At 33.9% G+C, this 24,154-nt stretch overlaps 3 protein-coding genes across 3 annotated transcripts; 1 reads left to right on the top strand and 2 right to left on the bottom strand.

Annotated features, from left to right (window-relative positions):
• Window positions 1-1,199: 1,199 nt before the first annotated feature.
• LOC121236107 (FT-interacting protein 7) lies at window positions 1,200-7,297 on the top strand. Its single transcript, XM_041132608.1, has 2 exons — window positions 1,200-1,374; window positions 3,981-7,297. Exon 2 carries the CDS (start codon window positions 4,058-4,060, stop codon window positions 7,082-7,084), a length of 3,027 nt encoding a protein of 1,008 aa, XP_040988542.1. The 5' UTR covers window positions 1,200-1,374; window positions 3,981-4,057; the 3' UTR covers window positions 7,085-7,297.
• A 1,559-nt stretch (window positions 7,298-8,856) lies between these two features.
• On the bottom strand, window positions 8,857-9,796 carry LOC121235535 (blue copper protein-like). Its single transcript, XM_041131881.1, has 2 exons — window positions 9,637-9,796; window positions 8,857-9,149 (listed from the first exon to the last, which is right to left on the bottom strand). The coding sequence occupies exons 1-2, from the start codon at window positions 9,794-9,796 to the stop codon at window positions 8,857-8,859; spliced, it is 453 nt and encodes a 150-aa protein (XP_040987815.1).
• Window positions 9,797-12,439: 2,643 nt separating this feature from the next.
• Window positions 12,440-13,344, bottom strand: LOC121235995 (blue copper protein 1b-like). The gene is made up of 2 exons (XM_041132473.1): window positions 13,185-13,344; window positions 12,440-12,855 (listed from the first exon to the last, which is right to left on the bottom strand). The coding sequence occupies exons 1-2, from the start codon at window positions 13,342-13,344 to the stop codon at window positions 12,563-12,565; spliced, it is 453 nt and encodes a 150-aa protein (XP_040988407.1). The 3' UTR covers window positions 12,440-12,562.
• Window positions 13,345-24,154: the final 10,810 nt, after the last annotated feature.

Genomic DNA, 24,154 nt, shown 5'->3' with positions numbered 1-24,154 from the left:
ACACATTATACAAAATTATATAAGTTTATAAATCTCCTTTAATGAAATTTTATGGACCAATTATGGCAGCACCACCACAACAGCGAAATTGAAATGCAATGACGCTTTGTGGTTATAACACTTGTAAAATTTAAATAAATCCAACCTAAGCCACTCAAACTTGGAAAACAAATAGGAAAAAATAGACAACTCTTGGTCTCGTTATAGGTAAGATGCATAAGTATAAATTAAATAATTAAATATAATTATTTTTTAGAGTAATGCTACATACGGTCATAAAGTTAGTAAGCGTAGTGCAATCACTTTGAAAAAGAGTAAAATTTACGATTAAATTTTTTTTTCATTTGAGTATCATATTTATTTACATTTTTTTTAAAAAATTATGCGATATTTACACACTCCACGACTGTAAATATTATTTCTCTTAAAAAAAAGTGATATAATCATTAAAAAGAAAAAAATGTTTTTTTATTTTTTTATTTTTTAAAGAAAGCATCCGATATTATAAATGAAGGTTAGCTGCATTAAGTAGCATATTACAAGCATACAAACAAAGCCAAACAAATTACAAAATAGTGGGTGGATCTTTCGCACTTTGAATTTGTTTGTATGGATTTCACATTTATTTTTTTATTTTTTTTTTTCAAAGTATGTCCAACTTATACACTAAAATTTTGTAGTGAGTTAAGATGAGTTAAGTTTTTTATAAATAGTAATAAGTTGAAATGTTAGAGTAAGTTTTGTGGATCTCATCTAAAATAAATTTATATGTATTTAAATGTTAAAATGAGTTTAGATATATTTATGTGAAGTTGAAAAAAATTATGAATCTCGTATATAAAGATGTGTTAAGTTATAAAAGTTATGAGTCTCACGTGTAAAGAGATTTTGAATTGAGATAAATTTAATAATTTAAAAATTAAATATTTAAATATCACATTAAGTTTAAAATTATATTGAGTTGAGTCTACGTTCCAAGCCAAAAATTATAAAAAATTATTCTTTGAATCAATAAAATGTCACTTTTCTTTTTGTGGACAAATATAATCTGACTCACAAGTGAAAAAAGTACTAAATACAAATTACGTAATTAGATTTATCTTTTTGGAGATGAACGGTCACGATTAACGTCATTTAACAAGTCGAACCTCTCTGCTGAAAAAAGCATAGATCTCTCTCTTTCTGACTTCATTGCTGTAGCTGTATTTCTTTCTTCTTTTCTGAGCTTTCTCTACTGCATTTGACTCCTCGTTCTGCGTGCTCTGCCTCTCGGTCATAACTCTCTCCCTGAGCTTGATGCTTCAGTTTCGCTAGGCTGATATCTTCTAAAGACTTGAAAATGGCGGAAAAATATTGACGCCTAGCCAAAAGAAGGTAACTCTTTTTTGTTTTCCCGTTTAATTCCTGCGCTCTCTGCAAAGTATCACCTTTTATGCCGACCTCCAAAAGATTAGATTCTGCTTGTTTTACGTCTTTTTGTTCTTTGAATTCTTTCTAAACTACTTGACTTCACTTTTCCATTTTTTTTTCTGTTAAATATTTATGAAATAAAAAGGCTAGCTTCTGATTTTGTTTTTTGTTCTTTTTTTCTGAGCAATGAACTATGACATTTCTCTGTACATGACGTGTTTATTTACTCCTAATTTACTTGGTGTGTTATATTCACTAATGTTCGTAAATCTTTGAACGATCTGTAACGTTAAAGTTTTTTCCTTTCAGTCTTGTTTAACCTCCGTTACTCGGTGCATCTTTATCTTTATTTGTAATTTCTTCTTCTTCCCCTGCATTTTCTCGCCAACCAAACGGATTAAGAGACTTCATTTTTGTGTTTTTGTCCTTTTTTTCTTCATATATTCAGAGGAATCTCCCTTGTAAACCTCGCATGTGGAGCGGGCTTTAAGGATCTTTAGCTATGAAGTGTAGCGTCGTACTAATATAATAATCAGCTTAATACTTTTAAGATCCTTCTACCACGGCATGTTGCACATGTTTTATATATTTTATATATATATATATATATGTATATATATATAAAGGCATTGGTCTTGTTTGCTCTCTCAGTTTAGTTTTCGCTTTAAGTGTTCTAAAAGTTAGTAGATTAGCTATCGGTTTTCCGTGTAATTTTCGACTACTTGTAATTTATAAAATCCGATTAAAAAAAAATAGAACCAGATCGAAAGATAAGAAGTTTTAGGGTGCTTTAGAGCTCGTCCTTTTCATGTTTGTCTTTTTCCTCCTGTTCTGCTCGTTTCAAGGAGGTGAGATTGTGGTTTATGTGGTTTGGTTTTTGAAAATGTTGTTTCTGTTTTGCCTCTATTAGATATAACTGAGTTGGTTGGTGGTGGTTATTTTTTTAGCTACTTGTGTCCTTTCTAACCAATTATTCAATAGACACTGTCTGCAAAAATAAAGAAAAAGGAACTGGGTTTGGCTTTTTCTCTGTGGCACTATCTCTCTCTCTCACTCTCTCTTTTGTAAAAAGTGTTTGGTTCATAAAAGTGTAGGGAATCCTGATCCATCCAAAACGTGTCTTCAAACTGACATGTACTTGTATTATATATTAGATCTATTTTACAATAAAAATAATTTTACAATCTAACGTACCACATGAAGTCATGTCAATTTCTGTATTTACTTTTGTAAGATCTTTTTGTGGCTAAATCATTTGACCTAGGGATGACCTTTTTTCGTGATTTGATGTTGAGTAGAAGTTGATAATCCTTAAGTTTGGCAATGTAGCTTGGGCTATGTTTACTAATAATAAAAGAATCATTTTCCTTCAACTTTCAACACAATCGTGTTTATACCCAAAAATACTTTTTCGTCTCTCCAAGAAAGTTTTCATATGATTATTATTGGACCCCACTAGTCTCGTAAAAACTCCAAAAATTAATAATCGCATTTACAAAAACCCAAAAAATACTCACAGAACTTTTATACTTAAAGTGGACCCCTTCATTTTTTGCAAACACTAAAAACACTAATCTCTATCATTTTCCTTTCCAAACATCTTTTCAATAGACTCCACCACTTTCACAGGGACATAACTGAAAATACCTCAAAATTTTGTCTAATTTCTCAAAATCTTGTTATATGCAAACATGCTCTTGATTTTTTTATTAGGGAATGTGAAATTTGTGCTTGCAAGCTCTGGTGTATGTCCGAAGTTGCATACATTGGTATTTCTTCCAGCTCTTTTATTAGATTAAGAATAATTTTGATTGAACTATTTATGAGAACTTTGCTTAATAACCAACATTTTCAAAGATTAAGGCATCCATTGTTTTCTTTTTGCCACATCATTTTTGGCCTACCTTAAGGAAGTAAAGGGTGAAAGAGAGGCCAAATGTGACAAGCGGAACTTATAAGAAAAGATGTGGCTTATAGGTTGTAATTGACCATAGTAAGTTGAATTCAGGGCTTAGTTGAGTTGAGTTGAGTTTTGTAGAATCTATTTCAAATTGTCTTTTTCAGGGTCAATTTGATGGCAGACAATGATATATCATGTTTATTGTATATTTGCATGATTTCTCTTAAGTATTTGCCTCGCTGCATGTTTCTTGATTTCAAGCCTCTTGCCAAGTCTTTTGGTTGGTTGTTGTAGCCAAACAATCGAACTTCAATTCATTGCAAGGAATGTTGTTCAATTCATTCTGCTGACATCTGATTTAGTTTTCTGAAATATGATAAATGGGCGTGGCCATCTCTGTTTAATGAACTTTCTGAGAGATTTCCATTGGATGTAAGATGCATGAAATTTGAGGACCTTCAGAAGGTCACATGTAGAAAGGTTGTCCACATCTTTAATTGCAATTTTGAAGTGCTTCATCACTTTCTGTTTTATTATTCAGTTTGCAAGAACATCTATTGCTCTTAGAGTTGGATGTTTTATTTCATATGTAAATTGATTATACCACTTTAAATTAGATGTGATGTTTCACTGGTACTTTCATGCATATTTATAGTTATCTCCTTTGCAGGTACCAGTAACTATCAACCGTCTTGCCAGTAGTTTTCTCTCTCTCTCTCTCCAACAACCCCCACCCGACTATTCGGCATGATGAGCAATCTTAAGTTAGGGGTAGATGTGGTAAGTGCCCACAATCTCTTGCCTAAAGATGGGTTTGGTTCATCTAGTGCATTCGTGGAGCTCAACTTTGATGGCCAAAAGTTCCGTACCACCATCAAAGAGAAGGACCTCAACCCAGTTTGGAATGAGAGCTATTACTTCAACATATCCGATCCTTCCAACTTGTACTATCTCACTCTTGATGCCTATATCTACAATAATGTGAAGGATACCAGCTCCAGGTCCTTCCTTGGGAAGATTAGTCTCACCGGGACTTCTTTTGTTCCCTACTCTGATGCTGTTGTCTTGCACTACCCTTTGGAAAAGCGTGGCATCTTCTCACGTGTTAGGGGAGAGCTCGGCTTAAAAGTTTATATTACTGATGACCCATCCATAAATTCCTCAATTCCAATCCCCGCCGTTGAATCCTTGTCAAATAAGGATCCAAACTTAAATCATGTGCATGCCCAAACGGTGCCAAGTGCAGCCACAGGCACTCACTCTAACAACAAAGCTGAGTCAAGACACACCTTCCATCATCTCCCTAACCCAAATGATCACCATCATCGTCAATCTTTTGCTCCAGAAGATCCCCTTCATCCACCCAAGTATAGGGCTGAGGAAATGAAAATGGAACCACAGCCTCCAAAGCTAGTACGCATGTACTCTGCATCATCGTCGCAACCCGTTGAGTATGCACTGAAAGAGACAAGCCCTTTCCTTGGTGGTGGAAGAGTTGTTGGGGGCCGTATCATTCACAGAGACAAGACTGCTAGTACTTATGATCTTGTTGAACAAATGCATTTTCTCTATGTACGAGTTGTTAAGGCTCGTGATCTTCCTGCTATGGATGTTACAGGGAGTCTTGATCCATTTGTTGAAGTGAAAATTGGAAATTATAAGGGGATTACAAAACACTTTGAGAAGCAGCAAAATCCAGTGTGGAATCAGGTGTTTGCATTTTCAAAGGATCGGATGCAAGCGTCTGTACTAGAAGTTGTGATTAAGGACAAGGATCTCGTCAAAGATGACTTTGTAGGCCTTATTAGGTTTGATATCAATGAAATTCCATTGCGAGTTCCACCAGATAGCCCTCTTGCTCCAGAGTGGTATCGTCTTGAGGATAAGAAGGGAGAGAAGATTAAGGGTGAGCTGATGCTTGCAGTCTGGATAGGCACCCAAGCAGATGAGGCTTTTTCTGATGCATGGCATTCTGATGCAGCTACACCTATTGATAGCACTCCAGCTGCTTCTGCTGCGATACGTTCAAAAGTCTATCATGCACCACGGTTGTGGTATGTCCGTGTCAACATTATTGAGGCACAAGACTTGGTTGCAACGGAGAAGAATCGCTTCCCAGATGTGTATGCTAAAGCACAGATAGGTAACCAGGTTTTGAAAACCAAAACTGTTCAAGCTCGGACTTTAAGTTCTCTTTGGAATGAGGACCTTTTGTTTGTTGCTGCTGAACCCTTTGAAGATCATCTGGTCCTATCAGTTGAGGATCGTGTAGGTCCTGGCAAAGATGAAATCATTGGAAGGGTCATCATACCATTGAACTCTGTAGACAGGCGTGCTGATGATCGTATGATCCCTTCACGTTGGTTCAACCTAGAAAAGCCAGTTGCTGTGGACGTAGATCAGTTGAAAAAAGATAAGTTCTCCAGCCGTATCCATCTAAGAATATGTCTAGATGGAGGATACCATGTTCTTGACGAGTCAACTCATTACAGCAGTGATCTCCGCCCTACAGCAAAGCAGCTCTGGAAGCCACCAATTGGAGTTTTAGAACTTGGAATATTGAACGCTGCTGGACTTCACCCCATGAAAACAAGAGAAGGAAGGGGCACATCAGATACATATTGTGTAGCAAAGTATGCTCACAAATGGGTCAGGACACGCACCATTGTTGACAACCTTAGCCCAAAATATAATGAGCAGTACACTTGGGAGGTGTTTGATCCAGCTACAGTTCTCACTATATGTGTATTTGACAACAGCCAGCTTGCTGAAAAGGGTTCAAATGGTAACAAGGACCTCAAAATTGGGAAGGTTCGCATACGTATCTCAACTCTTGAAGCAGGCCGGATTTATACGCACTCTTATCCTTTGCTGGTTCTTCACCCTACCGGTGTTAAGAAGATGGGGGAATTGCATTTGGCATTACGGTTTTCATGCACTTCATTTGTGAACATGTTTTACCTATACTCTCGACCACTTCTACCAAAAATGCATTATGTAAGGCCTTTTGGCCTAATGCAGCTTGACATGCTACGTCACCAAGCTGTCAACATAGTGGCAGCAAGGCTAGGTCGAGCAGAGCCTCCACTTCGAAAGGAAGTGGTGGAATACATGTCAGATGCAGACTCACACATTTGGAGCATGCGAAGAAGCAAGGCAAATTTCTTTAGGCTAATGTCAGTTTTCTCAGGATTATTTGCTGTTGGGAAATGGTTTGGTGATATCTGCATGTGGAGGAATCCTATCACGACAGTGCTAGTTCATGTCCTCTTTCTTATGCTTGTTTGTTTCCCAGAACTAATTTTACCCACGGTTTTCCTGTACATGTTTCTGATTGGAGTGTGGAACATCCGGTACCGGCCAAGATATCCTCCCCACATGAACACAAAGCTCTCACAAGCTGAGGTGGTACATCCTGATGAGTTAGATGAGGAATTTGACACATTCCCTACGAGCAGGAGCCCAGAGCTGGTGAGAATGAGGTACGATCGGCTGAGGAGCGTGGCTGGTCGAATACAGACTGTGGTTGGTGATGTGGCAACTCAGGGGGAGCGAATTCAGAATCTATTAAGTTGGCGAGATCCGCGTGCTACGGCCATGTTTGTTACATTCTGCCTTGTAGCTGCACTAGTGTTATATGTGACACCATTCCAGGCGGTGGCAGCTTTGGCCGGGTTCTACATAATGAGGCATCCGAGATTTCGCCACAGGTCACCTTCAGCGCCTATCAACTTCTTCCGTCGACTGCCTGCTAGGACGGATAGTATGCTGTAAATTGGAGATTGGTATGTGTTGTGGCCTGGGGGTCTTATAATAATGTTACTGCTTCCCCCAAGTTGGAAATCGCTGTTGTCCTCGTGCATGCAGTTTCTTTTTATATCCTGGCCTTGCACGTTGTTGCTGTCGAGATGCCGAGGGACAATATCGAATAATTTGTATCTTTCCTTTCTAGCTTTCAGTGTAAACTAAAGCGACGTTCGGATTCAAGATTTTCTTGAAAAGTTTAAAATCATGGTGAAATTTTGTTGAGATTTGTTGTTTTGGATTTTGTGAAATAGACGAGGCTCAGAGAACGTAAGCTTGGGTTGAAAATTTTTACTAAAAAAAAAAAAAAAGTGACAGTACTACTGATTTAATCGAAGAAAGTGTGATAACTGTAAATGTATTTATTTTTTTTATTTGAATAATTTTTATACGGTTTTAAATATTTAAAAAAAAAAATCAATTCACTAATATTCATTTTCTTAAACATTAAATAAAAAAATCAAAAATCAAAAATTAAAAACTCAATCGGTCATTTTTAGCCGTTACTTTATCGGTTGAATTAACATTTTCTTAAAAAAAAATGTTTGCTTTTAATTTTTGGATTTTTGTAAAATTTATTTTAATTTTAGTTTTCTGAGGGAAATTGATGCAAATAATTAGATGAAATGTTTTAATAGATTCCACCATATTATTAGGATTTTATAGACTATTCTTTCTCATTTAGCGGGGACAACTTCGAAAACCCAACAAATTACCCCTCGTAAGTTAGCGGCTACCTTCGCTAACGTATTGTTGAAGTGCTATCAACTTTGCTTTATTATTATTAGAGTAATGTTAGAGAGAAATTATTGTAACAATGCATACTTTGTATTCACTATATAGTTGCTTTTAATTCTTTATTTTTTTATTTTAGACTTGGAAAATGTGTGATTTAGATGATGCTACATCACGTGTGTAAAATGGTTGCTTCTAACAATAACTTCTCTCTATATTTTCACTTATTATTATTATTATTATTATTATTATTATTATTGATTGGCTTTGGGTGTTCGGAACAAAGTCTTCCACTAATTTCAAGGCTGCATAGGTTATCGGTAAGAAGTTTAGATAATTCAATGAAAAATCCTCTGGTCTACGGATTTTATAAATTGTTAGTACCCAATGATTTAAACATTAGAATTGGAGGGAAATACTCTTACCATTTGAGTCAAACAACCCATAAGGATTGCGATCAAATTTGCTTAAAAACGGAAATTTGACTATTGTTTTTAAGAGTTTTGCTACATAACCTCCACCACACTCTACACTCTATATTTTTTTTTAAATTTTTTTAATTTTTTAATATTTTTTTAGTTTATTTTTTTTAAAATTATTTTAAATTTTCTATTTATTATTCATATAATAAATATTTAATAAAAGAAAAAATTAATAAAAACTAAAAAAAAAATGTGGAGTGTTAGGAGATTGTGAAGATTATTTGTGTTTCTAATATACAATTTCTTAATTTATTCGTACGTAATATTGTAACACGATGAAATGTAATAAATTGATATGGAATTGAGATATCTTAATTGAATTCAAAGAACGAATGACTTGAAATTCAAAATGCAGGATTACAAAATAGTAGTTCCAAATTAAAGACAATAATCTCAAAATTTCAAATTCAAAACACTATCATATCACCACGAAAACTAAATAAAATGATTAGACCAGACCAGACTAGACTGCAAGAAATTATCCAATACTTTGGGAGAGTAGAGTATTGCAGCAAACAAATTTGATTAAACCATCATCATCATAATGATGCTTATAATAGCCAGTAACGTAACGCTTCCCATTACTGCTGATGGAGGAGAAGAAGAAGACTCAGCTGCCACTGTTATGGCAAGCTTCTGGTTTCCACTCTCACAATGCTTAGAAACACCACAGATGTACCATTTTTGTCCCGGACTTGTCAAGTTAATCACATCATTTCCGGTGGTCAGAGGCTCGGTATTAGCAGGTGCCACACATTGTTGGAAGCCAGAGCCATCCACTTTAATGACATTGTGGTTTCCCTGTGGGTAGATGAAAACTGCACTCAAGAAGTCGATTTCTACCATGAGCAATGAGATTATAGTGGAAAACATATACACTTGTTTTCTTCTTAACTATGGGGTAGAACGTCACTTTGTCTTCTAAGATCCAAATCGATTAGAATTGGTAACTCAAAAAATGGGTATTATATGGTAGATCAAAGATATAATTCAAAGATAGATAATTATTTGAATCATGAAGAGAGTTACAAAAAATGACTTTATAAATTGATGTGATTTGCAAGACACGTTAAAAATAATTTAAAATATCATATCAAGTCACGCCAATTTATAAATTTGTTTTAAATATTTTTATAGTTTAACATTTTATGTTCATAAAAAGAGATTTAGTTGGACTAAGGGATATGATTCTAAGAACTTAACGTAAAATTATCTAACAAATCTAGAAGATCTTATAGTCCATACCACCCCAACATAATAGCAAGTAAAAGACACAAACAACAAGAGTTTATAGAGCTAATTTACCGAGTTTATCACCAACAACGAACTCCTTTCCCATTGCCCAAGCTTGATAATCAAAGTTAATAGTCCAACCCTTGTCATCACCAACTTTAATCTCTTTGGCCAAGATTGAAGGGGCAAGAATGGCTAGAATGGCAAAGAAGATGAATTGGGTAGAGGCCATTATGATCAGATCGAGACGCTTTGTTTGAACAGATTGATTCTCTTCTGTTTGTAGGCCTTGTGGTGTTAGTAGTAGTAGTGCTTGTCTCTAAGAGTTCCCTTCTGTGCCTATTTATAAGTTTCAGAGTCCTACATTTTGAGTACCGTCCGTCTTTGGACGGCAAGGCCGAATACAAACAGTAAGATCCGAGTACTCCAGAAAAATGTAGGTGAAAAAACTTCACACGGCCAATGACTTTTAACGTTGGAGCTGTTCACGAGGCTCTTTCTTTGTATATCCGGCTCTACGGCAGGCCGTTTTTATGTTTAAAAGATTTATTGGTTTAAATAATTTGATGTTATTTGGACAAATGATATTCAACATTTTGTGTCCACTTTATGCCTTTTCCCCTACTCCTAATTTATTCAATGTTTAATCCCTAAGAGTTATATAATAATTCATCTTGTTTGGGGGAAAGAAATATCTTAATGAACCGGACACGTTAATTGGTTCTTAAAACCCATGAAGCTGGGGTTTAAATTTAAAATTTTAAAAATTAGAGAATTCAAGGACCAATTAAATATTCAAATATGATATTTACAGTCATAGAGTACGTAAATGCCGCATACTCATTTTGAAAAAAGTAAATAAATATGGGATCCACATGAAAAAAATAAAAGTCATTAGTTATCACATCAGTACTAATTCCATTAGGATTTATTTCTTAAAAAAATTATATACACCATACTATCATCTCACTCTCATCCTACTTTGTAAATAGTGAGATGAAAATAGAATGATAAATATTCTTTATCACTATTGACACATCTTACATAATGAGATAAAAATAAGATGATAGTATGAAGTATAACATTGCTCTCTTTCTTAATATAGACCGACAATTAACCTGTAAGATAGTTATCATCTATTTTATTTAGAAATTCTTCTTAACAGTTTTGATAGAAAAAAAAAAAGCGAGCTCAATTTATTTTATTCCAAAACATTGTTTATAATTTAAAGTTTATTTAATTGCCCATATTATTCAATCTAAAATTCCCAAAATAGAAAATAAATAAAATGACTCGGATTAATAGAGCATGCGGAATATATGATGTATTTACCCATTTTTTTAAATTTGTTTATCTTTTTTCATTCGCCTTTGGCCCCATTTTTAACTATTTTTTGAAAATAAGTTCCTATTTGGAACGATCGGTCTGTCCTTGGGGCTTTAACAGCACTTAATGAAAGCTGGCCACGTGTAAAATTCTACATTGCACATCATGAGTCCGGTCTTAGAGCATTGACATTAGATTAGTCAAATACATTTTCATCTTTAAATTTAATAAATATCATCTATATTTGCTCCACATTGAATTAACTAAATTATTTTCATCCAAATTATAACTACATTAAATATATTCTTCTTTTCAAATATGAAAAGAATTATAGCAAATTCAAAAGTATTTTTTGAGATTATTATATTATAGATATGAGATTTTTATTCATATGAGATTTTATCATCTATATACATATGAGATTATTATATTATAGATTGTTACATTGTGAAAATGAAAATGAATATGATTGTTGGAGGTTATTGAAGATTATAAAAATAAAATATAAATTAATTAAAAATATATAAATAAGAAAAAATAATAATATTTTATTATTATAGAGAGTATGATGACTAATCTAATGTAAATTTTAAGTTTTGAACGATTAGCTAAAAGTGAAAAAGTTACAAATTAGTCAAAATTTAAAGAATAAGATGATCAATCCAATGCTAATGCTCTTATACCAACAGAATGAAGGATGCGAATTACCGTGAACTTTGGGAGCCCAGACCGCCGCACAACACCAGGTTTGTCGCTGCCACACTGAGACAACGGTGTTGCCCACCAAGCTCTGTGAAACGACCCATTCTAGATTTCCTCCCACGATTTCCACCTCCTTGCTTCCTCCCTTCCTTTTTTTTATTTTTATTTTTAATATGTACGGTGTTTTCTATTTCAGTATAATTTGAAAATTCTACAGTTGGAAGATACTTTCATTGTTATCATTATCATCACTTTTTTGTTTTTTTTTTTTTTTTTTGAAATTTAAATAGAGAGAGAGAGAGAGAGAGGGTGGAGAAGAAAATTTGTTATCGATATAATTATCATATAATTATCGTATTCTCATGTCATATTAATCAATCATCTTCTTATTCCTCACTCAATTATGGTGGTCTATCTTCGATCTGCTTTTTTATATTTTATGGAGCGGATCTTCATTCGCTTTATAACTTTTTGCGATTAATTTGAAAAAAATGAAAGAAAAGGACATGAAGATGGACAGCTTGTAACTAGAATCCGAAGATCACACTATCAAAAAAAATAAATAAATATATATATATATATATATATATATACACACACACATATATATATCCGAGGTTCACAGTTTTTCACACCCAACAGCTTCTACTTCGCATATCGCATTTCACACCATTAAAGGCAAATTTGACTATTGTTTACGCTCGTATATATAGAATGATCTTCTAGTTTAGTATTGCATGATATGGTGAAATGTAATAAATTGATATAGAATTGGGATATTTTAATTGAACTCAAAAAATAAATGACTTGTAATTCAAGATGCGGATTACAGAACAATTGTCTCCGATCAAAACAATAATTTCAAAACTTCGAATTCAAAACACTACCACGAAAACAAAATGACCAGACCAAACTTCAAGAAGTTACCCAATACTTTGGAAGAGCAAAGTATTGCAACAAACAAATTTGACTAAACCATCAACATCATAACAATGCCCAGAATAGCAAGAAACATAACACTTCCCATTGCTGCTAGTAGAGGAGAAGAAGAAGACTCAGCCGCCACTGTTATGGCAAGCTTCTGGTTTCCACTCTCACAATGCTTGGAAACACCGCAGATGTACCATTTTTGTCCCGGGCTTGTCAAGTTAATCACATCATTTCCGGTGGTCAGGGGTTCAGCGTTAGCCGGTGCCACACATTGTTGGAAGCCAGAGCCATCCACTTTAATGACATTGTGGTCTCCTTGTGGGTAGATGAAAACTGCACCGAAGAAGTCGATTTCTACCGCATGAGCAATAAGATTATAGTGGAAAACATATACAATTTTTTTTTTTCTTTTTAACTATAGGGTATAATCTCACTTAGTCTTCTAAGATCCAAATCGATTAGAATTGGTAACTTAAATGATTGGTACTATATTGTATATCAAAGATAATTCTAAAATAAATAAATACTTAGTTCATAAAGAAAGTTATAAAAAAGACTTTACAAATTGGCGTAACTTGCGTGACACAAATCTTAATCCATACCACCCCAACATAATAGCAAGTAAAAGACACAAACAATGAGAGTTTATAGAGCTAATTTACCGAGTTTATCACCAACAACGAACTCCTTTCCCATTGCCCAAGCTTGATAATCGAAGTTAATAGTCCAACCCTTGTCATCACCAACTTTAATATCTTTGGCCAATATTGAAGGGGCAAGAATGGCTAGAATGGCAAAGAAGATGAATTGGGTAGAGGCCATTATGATCAGATCGAGACGCTTTGTTTGAACAGATTGATTCTCTTCTGTTTGTAGGCCTTGTGGTGTTAGTAGTAGTAGTGCTTGTCTCTAAGAGTTCCCTTCTGTGCCTATTTATAAGTTTCAAAGTCCTACATATTGAGTACCGTCCGTCTTTGGACGGCAAGGCCGAATACAAACAGTAAGATCCGAGTACTCCAGAAAAATGTAGGTGAAAAAACTTCACACGGCCCAAGACTCGACACAACGAAATTTCGTTGGGGCTGATCACGAGGCACTGTGTGTGTCCGGCTCTAAGGCAGGCCATTTTTTACGTTTAAAATAATTTCTGCATGGTTTTAAATAACTATTTTATTTAAAATTATTATTTTTTATTTATTTTATTTTATTCTTATTAAACTAATTGAATTATTATACACTTGTATATATATATATATATATGATTATTTGTCACAATAAATTATTAGAGATTGTTTTAAGATGTAAGGGCATTGTTACGACTTACAGTGATTTCCATTATGATGCCTAACTAAATCAATTTGTGCAAATTTTCTATCAAGAAAAATTCTATTTATAAGTTAGTGTGGATAATACACTTAATAAAACGCTTACATAACATTATTTGATTTGAAATAGAAGATTTTAAAATCTGAATTTTACAAATCAGATTTTGCCATGTAATTAATGATGTGTTCTACATACCAACTTACAAATAGAAGAACACTTACTTTCAATATATTAATGAAAAACTTAAAAGAATTATTCAATGCTTACATGGGTGTCATAATGGGGATAACCCTCCATTCCCTTGCACGAAATAATTCTCCCAAAGCATTTTGTTTATTTATTTATTTATTTTATAGCAAAACATCTTCTTTCAATAAAAATTATTACAAATGTTTATCAGACCATATGACTTCACAAAGAGCATGTACATATGCCAAGCATATATACGCCCGCAAGATATTATTGCATTTTGCAGCTTTTGAAAGTCTTCAGCAGCTGCCTTATCTTGGTAATGAGGTTCCCCAATAAGGACATGGATTCTCCTTTAGCTTTAAGTTCCTCAACCATAAGCGAAGAATCACTTTCGATAAGCTCTTGCATACCTTGGTGGACACACCATTACAGGCCTCTAAACATAAACAATAATTCTATTTCAGTTGGATCATTAACTTCATTCTCGTTTTTGCTTGTTGTCATGATAACATCCCATTGGTGATTCTAAGATCAATAAGCACGATTGTTTATTAATTCATCTTTTAATTAGCATCGGATCATACTATCATGATCAAAGTTTTCATCACTTGAATTAATCCCTAAAAATTATTTAATGGAGTAATGATTTGTATAAGTTCTAAATAAACAACCCCGCGTAATCTATTTGTAAAGAAAATGGATCCTACCATAAATAATGTAAAAAAAATCTTATTTTTTTTTTGGTAGAACCCATTTTTTACAAAAGGTTTGCACAAAACTTTTCTATTTGAAACATGTACCTAGTATTACTTTATTTAATAATTCTCAATTAATTCTTTAAAAATAATAACTAATTGAAATAATAATAATTCATTTCTAACATATTATTTTGCCAACTAAACGCACTTAAAAGGCACAATGCCTCGGGCCATCAAAAAGAGAAATGCTTCAAATCAGTCGGATGTTTTTTTCCCTTTACACCGACCAATAGAATTTTAACACATATGAGACTTATGTGTGTTATGGTGTGTGCCCAGGTTAGTGAATTTTTCCTTTCTCCCTTCGTCCCAATATCTCAGCTTCCCTTCTTCCCATCTCCTCTTCCCTTTCCCCATCATCTCATCTCCACAATCTAGGTCGTTTGGTTCAACCAAGCAAAAAAAAAAAAAAAAACAATTCAACAGATTCAATAACACATGAAATTGCATAAAAAAAAAAAAATAGCAATAAAATTCGGCACTGTAGCCCCACATACAAAATTGGCAGAGAACATAATCATGTTGTATGAACTAAGAAAGATTGAAAATCAACTATGTTCCATTAGGTTGATGAGAAACTTTAATTGAAGAATATAAACGGCATCCACGCACTAATCATGAATTTTGTCATAGTTTCTTGGGCAATCAGGGGCCTTTATTCAGTTGAGTTTGATATAAGGGGAGGCAAAATGAAAACTCAATTAATCTTTCTTTTCCTCGATTTTAAACCAAATAAAATTGTAATAAAAAGCTCATGAATTTTTCATATTTTCTCAACAACCAAACATAAATTAAAAGGCAAAAAAATCATAATAAAAAGGTTGAGTTTTAACCTCAGAGATATGGCTGAGCAAAAATTAGAAAATCCGACTTCGCTCCGACTTCGACAGTTGGATTTTTTTCCCCTAAAAAGTCAGAGTCCGAGGTGTAGTCGGACCAACTCCGACTTCGCTTCGACTCCAACTCCGGTATACCAACTCCGATATTGTACACATGTTATAAAAATATATGTATTTTTCTAAACATTCATCATTATAACTTATATAGTTAGTTAAATTCAACAATAATGTGAGCTAATTACTATAAAATAATATACTTATACTATAATATAAATAGACTAAATTGAATAATAATAGTTTAGTATATGACTTATGTAAACATCATACCAATGTATAATAAACTAATGTAATAACTTGTAATACTAATGTATAAAGACTAATTGTAATACTAATGTATAATAACATTAATACTAATGTATAAACAGTAATGTATAAATTAGTAAGAACATGTAATACTATTATACTAATGTATAATACTATAAAGACAAATGTATAAGTTTATAATAACATGCAATACTAATGTATAATAACTATAGTATAATAACTAGAGTATAATAATATATAATATTAATGTATAATAACAATGTATAATAACATATTAACATGTATACTAATGTATAATAACACTAGTACAATAACATATGATACTAAGTCTAGTATATCAATAAGTTAGAAATAAGCTAGACACTAGGTGAAAAAGTGAGTTTGACACCCTTTAATAAGAAATAGATGGTTTATATACTTGGGGATTACATTCGGCCCTCCCTTTCTCTCTCCATAGGTTTTTTATTTTTTTTCTCTCTCTCTATCCAACTTTCGGCCATCCTTCCATTTCCTCCTCCTAGAAGGGGCTGGAGCTTTGGCTCTTCCCTTACTTCTCCTGTCTGGATAATGTTGGAGCTATTTATAGTGTTTTCTTTCGATTTTTCCGCCATTTTCCGTCCGTAGTACCAAGACGTGCCGATCTACAGCCTACCAGCCCCCTATGACCACCACGCCTCTGGCTAGTAGACTTTTCAGCCGCCGATCTGTCGGACGGTAGAAGAAAATTGATCAAAAGAGAGGCGCATGAGTTTCATGCGCCGCCACGCTAAGGAGAGTCTGCCACCATCACGCGCGGCATCACTGGGATTAGTGGCTTCGGATCTCTCAGATCCGACCACCCCCTTATTTCCTAGAGTGGCACATGAACCACACACTCCTCCACAGACATTGAAGGTCTTATGTCGGCGTATCGACGCATCCTCCGGTTTCTACGTTCCTATGTTCCAACTTTCCCTATCTGATGATCAAGACAAAGTGGTCGTGGAAGTCTCTTATAGCCAGTCTAGACAAAAAAAATGCAGCACACATCGACTTACTGTGACTTTTAGTCGTTGGCTTACAGTCTATTTATTAAACTATGCTAAAATTACTTCAAGCGGTTTCCCCTTAATGGAAAATAGGTGGGAGCCAATTTTTGGCTCCAAATCCCTCTTTTTTTATTCCACTTGTGTTGCATTTATTTATTTTGGGATGATTGTTAGGGACTCCAACCCCATTGAATCTAGTATCAAGTAATCACATAGTCTATCTATGAATTTGCTTACTTAGGAAAAAAAAAGGACGATCTATATACTTACCGTAGACCCCTAGATTGTGTCATTGCAGAATAAAATTATCGTTTCCCTTTGCCAGAACACCCTTCCCTCTCTCCTCACTCTCTCTCACTTTATGAGATTCTTTTCTCACTACAAGAAAAACGTTCTTTCTCGGCAATTTTATAATCGTTGCAAACAAAATCACTGCAAATGGTACTGATTTTCAGCGATTTAGAAATCGCCGCATGTTTTTAACACCATATGCTGAATTTTGGGCCTGACTTCATTTACACATTTTTTTCAACGATTTATTATGTATTAGCAGCGATTTTGTTCTTCGGAAAAGGTTTTATTCTATCGCAACTTATTGTGGGCGCCAAAACACAAAAGATCTTTATTTCTCCCCAATCTTTTTCCCCCACCACACTTATTCTTCTCCACTTTGATGAAACCTAGACCAAAAGCAGAAAACCCATTTCTCCACCTACCATTGCAGACGGTCACCACATTTTTCGACGGACGAAAGGTGACTTGAAGGCTTCACTACGATAACTACGTCGTTCACCTTCGAAATCCCTTTTTCCCACACCCTTCTCCCCTAGTTCATGTTTCTCCGTGGACAACCCACTTGCAAATTCACATTCCTCGTACCCCAGTTTTTTCGCGACTTTCATTTGATGGTGGCATCATTTCATTTTCGAGTCGTTTCCTGCCCCTAGAAAGTCACCGCACAGTACCTCCATATTTGGCTTAGAGCTAAGTTTTTGGGCTTCATTTTCCTGTCGGCCGTCTAATTTTCAGGAAATATATTCCCTTTCAGGTATATTTTCTTGTCTAATTTTTCTATTACATTGCAGTTTCATGCATAACTTTTTAAGCTTCATTCCCATGTTCTTCCTTGAGATTTAATTTTTGTGTATCTGCCTTTTCTATATGTGATGGTCTAAGTTGTGGATATTAGCAGTTGGCAAAACTCATGGGTGATATTCAATAAAAAACAGAACTTTTTTCTTGTAGCGTTTATGGCCCCTTTTGGTACCTTCTAATATTGAGTTAAGTGACTTATGTGAAGAATGTTGCTTTGTTTGAATGTGCATATAAAATCATTTTTTGTACGATTTTTTTTGCTGATCATTAATTAACTGTAGGTTAACTCTTTCTTTTGTATCCATAATGAATAAATGCCTTTTTTGATTGCCCATGTGGTTTCAGGATTTAAAGGATTAAAAATAGAGTATGGATCATACAAGCATGAACATCTTATATATATATATATATATATATAGGCATCTTAGACAGAATTATATGCATTGTATGAGGCCTTTAAGTATTCTGAGCTACTTCTCGAGCTACCTAGCTAGGCTCCATATGGTTATAGTCCATTAGTTTCCTCGATTTAACGAACAAATAACTTTTGTTTTAAAACCTACAATGATTTAATTAAAATGATATTGTTAAAGCTATCAATACAAATCAATTGTTGTTGTTGTTGTTGCTGCTGCTGCTTATGTTTCTATCTATCTCTTCCAATGTACAATTTCAATTATAGTTGTCTTTGAGTATGTAGTTGTTTTCCGTTTTGGTTCATAATCACTAGCTATGCAGTTGTGATATCATGTCCTTTTTTGCATTATTTTTGCATGTATATCTGCATTTTGAACATGTGTTGATGTGGGTATTAGATGTTGATAAACTATATTTGAATTTTTTTAATTTGCACACCGCAGATTTTTTATGTTTTACATTAAATCCCTACTTTATCAATCAGCCATCGACATCATAGCATCTGGAATGTACATATATCATCCCCTTTACCCCACAACAAATTACATGTTGCATGCTTGCTTGCTTGTGTCTCTGATGTGGTTCTCAATTGCTTAAAGTTTGGTATTCGACACTTCTTCATAAAACCCCATGAATAATATATATACTTCAAAAGAGGAAAAAAAAAATTGTACATGAACCATGATTCTTTCTACCTAGCTAATAGTAATAAGAACATTTGAGATGAAATTAATTAACTCTAATGCCCAGTGGTTAGTTTCTGACTGAAAACATAGGTGATCTTACCATGCTAATTACTTAAACTTAATTATCTTCTTACTTCTTTTACTAAATAATGGTATTTTTGTTTAAGTTCTATAATTATCATGTTTTGTGAAAATAGAAGAGCGACTCTAGTCTTAATAAACCAATTATTAAAAGCACAATTCAAGTTTATCACTTAAACCTGAATTTAAGGTGTCAATGCTTTTTATTCGATTAAATCCATTTTTAAAACATAAGATTAATCTCTCTAATTTTTCTTATAATGACAGTAAAAATCGCCGACTCCAACTATGTAAAAGACACATATCATATCCTTGGGTATCTCTTTTACACTAATAATGTAAAAGACACACACACACACTGATACGCAATTGGGTTTTCAAGACCAATTAGTCAGTTGCAGCGTTTTTTTTTAAATGCTGGAAATGTGTATTTGCGGCGATTTTATTCCTTTTGGAGATTGTAAAAAATCGCCAAATTTCATCTTTCCCAACGATTACGAACTGAATTGTAGATCATAACTGCGGCGAAATTTGTACTATTTGCGGCGTAAAAAATGGCCGGTAAAGATAATCTTTTAACAACGATTTTTTACTTCTGTTAGGGTAGATCAGAAGTGGAGGATTAATACCGGCGAACATATAACGATATGTATATCGCTAGGAAAAGTTGGGGCGGCAATTTATAGGACGTTTCCCAGCGAAATTAATCACCGGGAAAAATGACTTCCCTTGTAGTGTCTCAAGTTTCTCCTATTTTTCAGACATCTTACTAAAACTTCTAAAATAATCGCTTATCCAAAAAGTTTAAACTCATAAGAAGAGGTAGATTTTATTATTTATTTTATATCTTAACATTTCTCCTCATGTATGGGTCAAACTCTCCCTCAATGGATGACCCAGCACGTAGAATATTTAATTAAATGGGATAAAGTGTATAGTTGAACTTAGGACATCTACTTTGATACCATGTGAAATCACTATTTTTCTCAAAATATTAAACTACTAGAAAGAGATAGATTTTATTATTCATTTTATATTTTAACAAAACTCATCTAGCTTCTCTCTGCGATTCCGTGATATACTCTTTATCTGAAATCCAAACTCCTTCCTTACAACATTGGTTGGGAAGATAGAGAAAGATCGGCGGGCTGGCTTCAGGAGAGAGAGACTGACGAGCTAGTTTGGCTTTGTGATTTTAAGGAAGAGAGAGGTAGAGAGCGCCCCGCGGGAGACATCTCTTAAAATAAAATAAAATAATTTAAAATAATTATTTAAAAGTGGGTTTTAGCTATTCCCATCCATTTTTTAAAAATAAAATAAAATAAAATAAAAGAAGAATTACACCACGGCCGTCTTGAAAGTCTCTTAGGCTGCGTTTAGTTGCAAGACTCAGTTGAGTTCAGTTTAATTTTAAGCTGAGTCTGACATTTAAATGCACAACCCTCAAATTATTAAACTCATCTCAACTCAAAACTTCCTTACACGTGGGAACCACAACTTTTTTCAACTTAACACATCTTTATACATGGGGCTCACAATATTTTTCAACTTCTCATAAAAAGTATTAAACTCATCTTAACATCCAAATACACTTTATATTCAGTTTAGATGTTAAGTGTGTTTGGATGTTAAGATGGGCCTCACATAACTTCTTCCACAACTCAACTTACTACTATTCATAAAGAACTGAGTTCAACACAACGTCCAAACGCAGCCTTATAATATCTATTCCCCCATTCATTCTTTAACAATAAAATAAAATAAAATAAGAATTATACGCCACGTCTAGCTTGAAAGGGCAACTCTTAGAGCATTGATATTGGTTTCATCAAATTTATCTCTAAGATTTTATGAAAAGTACATATTTTTCATGAATCTAAAATCTCCCTAACCATAACCCCACACCAAATTAACCATTGGATTAGTCAAAATAATAATATAATATTATTTTTTAATAATAATATTTTTAATTTATTTTTTTAATATTTTACAATTACACTAACTATATATTAATTAATAATTTAATTTGATACTTAAATTATTGTTTTCCAACTTAAATATATTGTGGCTCAATATTGGGAGACAATAATTCAAGTAAATAAAATAATGGTTATAGAGTGTGAACAATTAGTCTTTAAATTTGGAGATAAACTTAAATGTACTATAGCTCAAAGTTGAAGATTTTAGTATATACTGAATCCAATGCAGTGATATTAAACAGAAACAAAAATGCTACTTGCAACCGAGCAGGGGCACCTTCGCAGCATAGTGTCCAATTTGGCATTATTGGAACGTCGTCGTTTGCTACTTGCTCACAGTTGTTCACACAAAGACGAACAAGGAGATCTATGGTTCTCCTCGTTCATATGCCCTCTCTTACAGAGCCCTCTACACTGCCTAACTCGTCGGAGTCTTCCACAATCTTATAATCCTTCAATGTCTCGCTGAAGGCAAGGAAATGTATCTCCTCTCTGATATGGGCTTCAATATTGCTACTCTCAAAGCTCTCATTCCACTGTCCTACACTTTCCCTGAACAAATATTTACATATGCCCTCATGTATCAGGCACTCTAAATCATAATAATCTAACTCAATGTAAAATTCTTTCCTTAGTCCTCTCATAAGGGTAAAATATATCTCCACTAATATCATTACCTTCAGATTTGCGTCTTCTTTTTCTTGTCTTAGCATCCTTAACTCATTTTGTTGCTCTTCATTTACTGCATGAGAATTAAATGAAACTCTATTAATCTTCTCCCCGCCATCTGCCAAAGTATTGATGCTCTCATCAAATTGTGATACCATCTTCTCGATAAAACTTTCATTTCCATGTATGGATGTATGATCACCAAAAAAATTTTCCTATCTTAGCATCCCATTCCATGAAATCGTTCAGTCTGACAACAATTTCTTGGATCATTCTTCTAAGATTTAGAGGGTCATTTTCTTCCCTAAGGGATAAATATCATTTTTCTCGAAGAATTTCTCGCTTCAGCCCATTCAGATCTTCACTTTGCCTCCAAATAATACATTCATGACTTTTTATCATCTTAGCCACATATTGCATATTCACGCCTGTTCACACGAAGACGAACGAGGAGATCTACGGTTCTTCTAAACCAAAAAATCAATTGCATCGGAGCTCAATATCTTCTTCTACAGTTTTGCCTTTTTGCTAGATTTTTTTTTTCTTTTGTTCTGAAATATAAAACTTCCCTCCTTTTTCTGTCCATGTTCGATTTCTTTTTATTTTATTTTATTTTATTAAATAAATCAGCCACGTGAGCCGATTACACAACGGTTGCTACAGACGGTTGTCTGTAGTAGAATTGAAACACAAATTCATCAAATTTTGAAGATGACACTCATTTGATGAGTTCAATACCAATATTCTTAGAATAACTATTCCCCATTCATTCTTTAAAAATAAAATAAAAGAAGAATTATGTTTTTCTAACACTTTATTTAGATCAATCAACATTCCCCACTCACTCTTTAAAAATATAACCAATTTAAATACTAGTCACTCCTTTCTAACACCTTATTACGTCAACTAACACCTAAAGTCATCCAGGATGGCTCATGCCATCCATAATTTTTTAACAAAAAGAAAAATAATTATTACTTAGGAATAACTATTCCTCATTCATTCTTTACAAATATTTGAACGAATTATACTTACTCTTGAATTTATTAAGTTCTCCTTATTTTCACTTGTGTGAAGGGAGAAAATCCTTTGGAATGGGCTAAAGGAAGGACCAGGTTAAAACCCAGATATGGTCTGGGCTAGATCGGAATGGAGGCAAGACTCGGATTAAAGCCCAAGTACATAATATGGACTGGGTCAAACAGTAGCGCCTGGATCAAGACTCGGGTATAAGACTCTGGTCGAATCATGCTTATATCAGGAAACAAGACAGGAAATGCAAGCGAGACTTAAGAGGGAAGGAATATAGCATTCAATGTCAGACGAGTAAACTTGCGACGGTTCACACCCAGCATTAATGAGATAGAAAGGGCCCAAGACAGAAAATACGACGCATTTAATGTGGCCCAAGGCTCAAACAACACTCAATGACACTGAACACTTCATAGCTCGATGAACTGACGACACAAGGATAGTTTGGCGAGTGGACAGTATGAATATATGATCTTCTGCTATGCAACACTCCTCTAGCGTGGAGACCAGGTCAGCAAGTATAAATAAGCGCTACCTGCAGCACACAGGTAAGTAATCTAACATGATCATCTTCAATATACTTAATCTCCATTCTCAACACCATACTAACTCAAGTATCGAAGAATTAATGGACCCCGAGGTCTCCCCTTGTTACTGTGCAGGTGATCACACGAGCTCTGACCGAGTGGAATTACCCAGGTCCGCGAAATACGACATCAACAACTTGTTTTTAAATGTGGTTATTCTAGAAAAAATAGTAATAATTTATATAAATCTCAAGAATAAAAGCCTTGTAAAAATTTTAATATCATTAAAAAATATTTCCTTAATCATTAAATAAAAATCAAAAAATAAATCAAAAAAAATGTCTGGAGACCACCGCTCGGTGCCTAAGCATTTTCCAATTACTTTTAAAAATCTTTCTTTCACGTAGCATTCCACACGACAACGTGTTCTGAGAAGTGTATACTCATATTTATTTTCATAAATTTTTTATACTCTTAAATATTTTTAAAAAATAATATTATTAAATAATATTTTCTTAATCATTAAATAAAAATAAATAAATAAATGTCTCGAAACCACCGCTCGGTGCCTAAGCATTTTCCAATTACTTTTAAAAATCTTTCTTTCACGTAGCATTCCACACGACAACGTGTTCTGAGAAGTGCATGCTCATTTTTATTTTCATAAATTTTTTATGCT

The sequence above is a fragment of the Juglans microcarpa x Juglans regia genome, chromosome 6D (genome assembly GCF_004785595.1).
Source record: "Juglans microcarpa x Juglans regia isolate MS1-56 chromosome 6D, Jm3101_v1.0, whole genome shotgun sequence".
NCBI lineage: Eukaryota > Viridiplantae > Streptophyta > Magnoliopsida > Fagales > Juglandaceae > Juglans > Juglans microcarpa x Juglans regia.
This window is presented reverse-complemented; position numbering and strand designations above follow the sequence as displayed.

Coding starts and splice junctions, on each gene's coding strand:
- LOC121235535 (XM_041131881.1), bottom strand. CDS start 9,796: ATGGCCTCTACCCAATTCATCTTCTTTGCCATTCTAGCCATTCTTGCC. Junction 9,150..9,636: donor CGTTGTTGGTGATAAACTCG/GTAAATTAGCTC, acceptor TCTTGAGTGCAG/TTTTCATCTACCCACAGGGA.
- LOC121235995 (XM_041132473.1), bottom strand. CDS start 13,344: ATGGCCTCTACCCAATTCATCTTCTTTGCCATTCTAGCCATTCTTGCC. Junction 12,856..13,184: donor CGTTGTTGGTGATAAACTCG/GTAAATTAGCTC, acceptor TCTTCGGTGCAG/TTTTCATCTACCCACAAGGA.
- LOC121236107 (XM_041132608.1), top strand. CDS start 4,058: ATGATGAGCAATCTTAAGTTAGGGGTAGATGTGGTAAGTGCCCACAAT.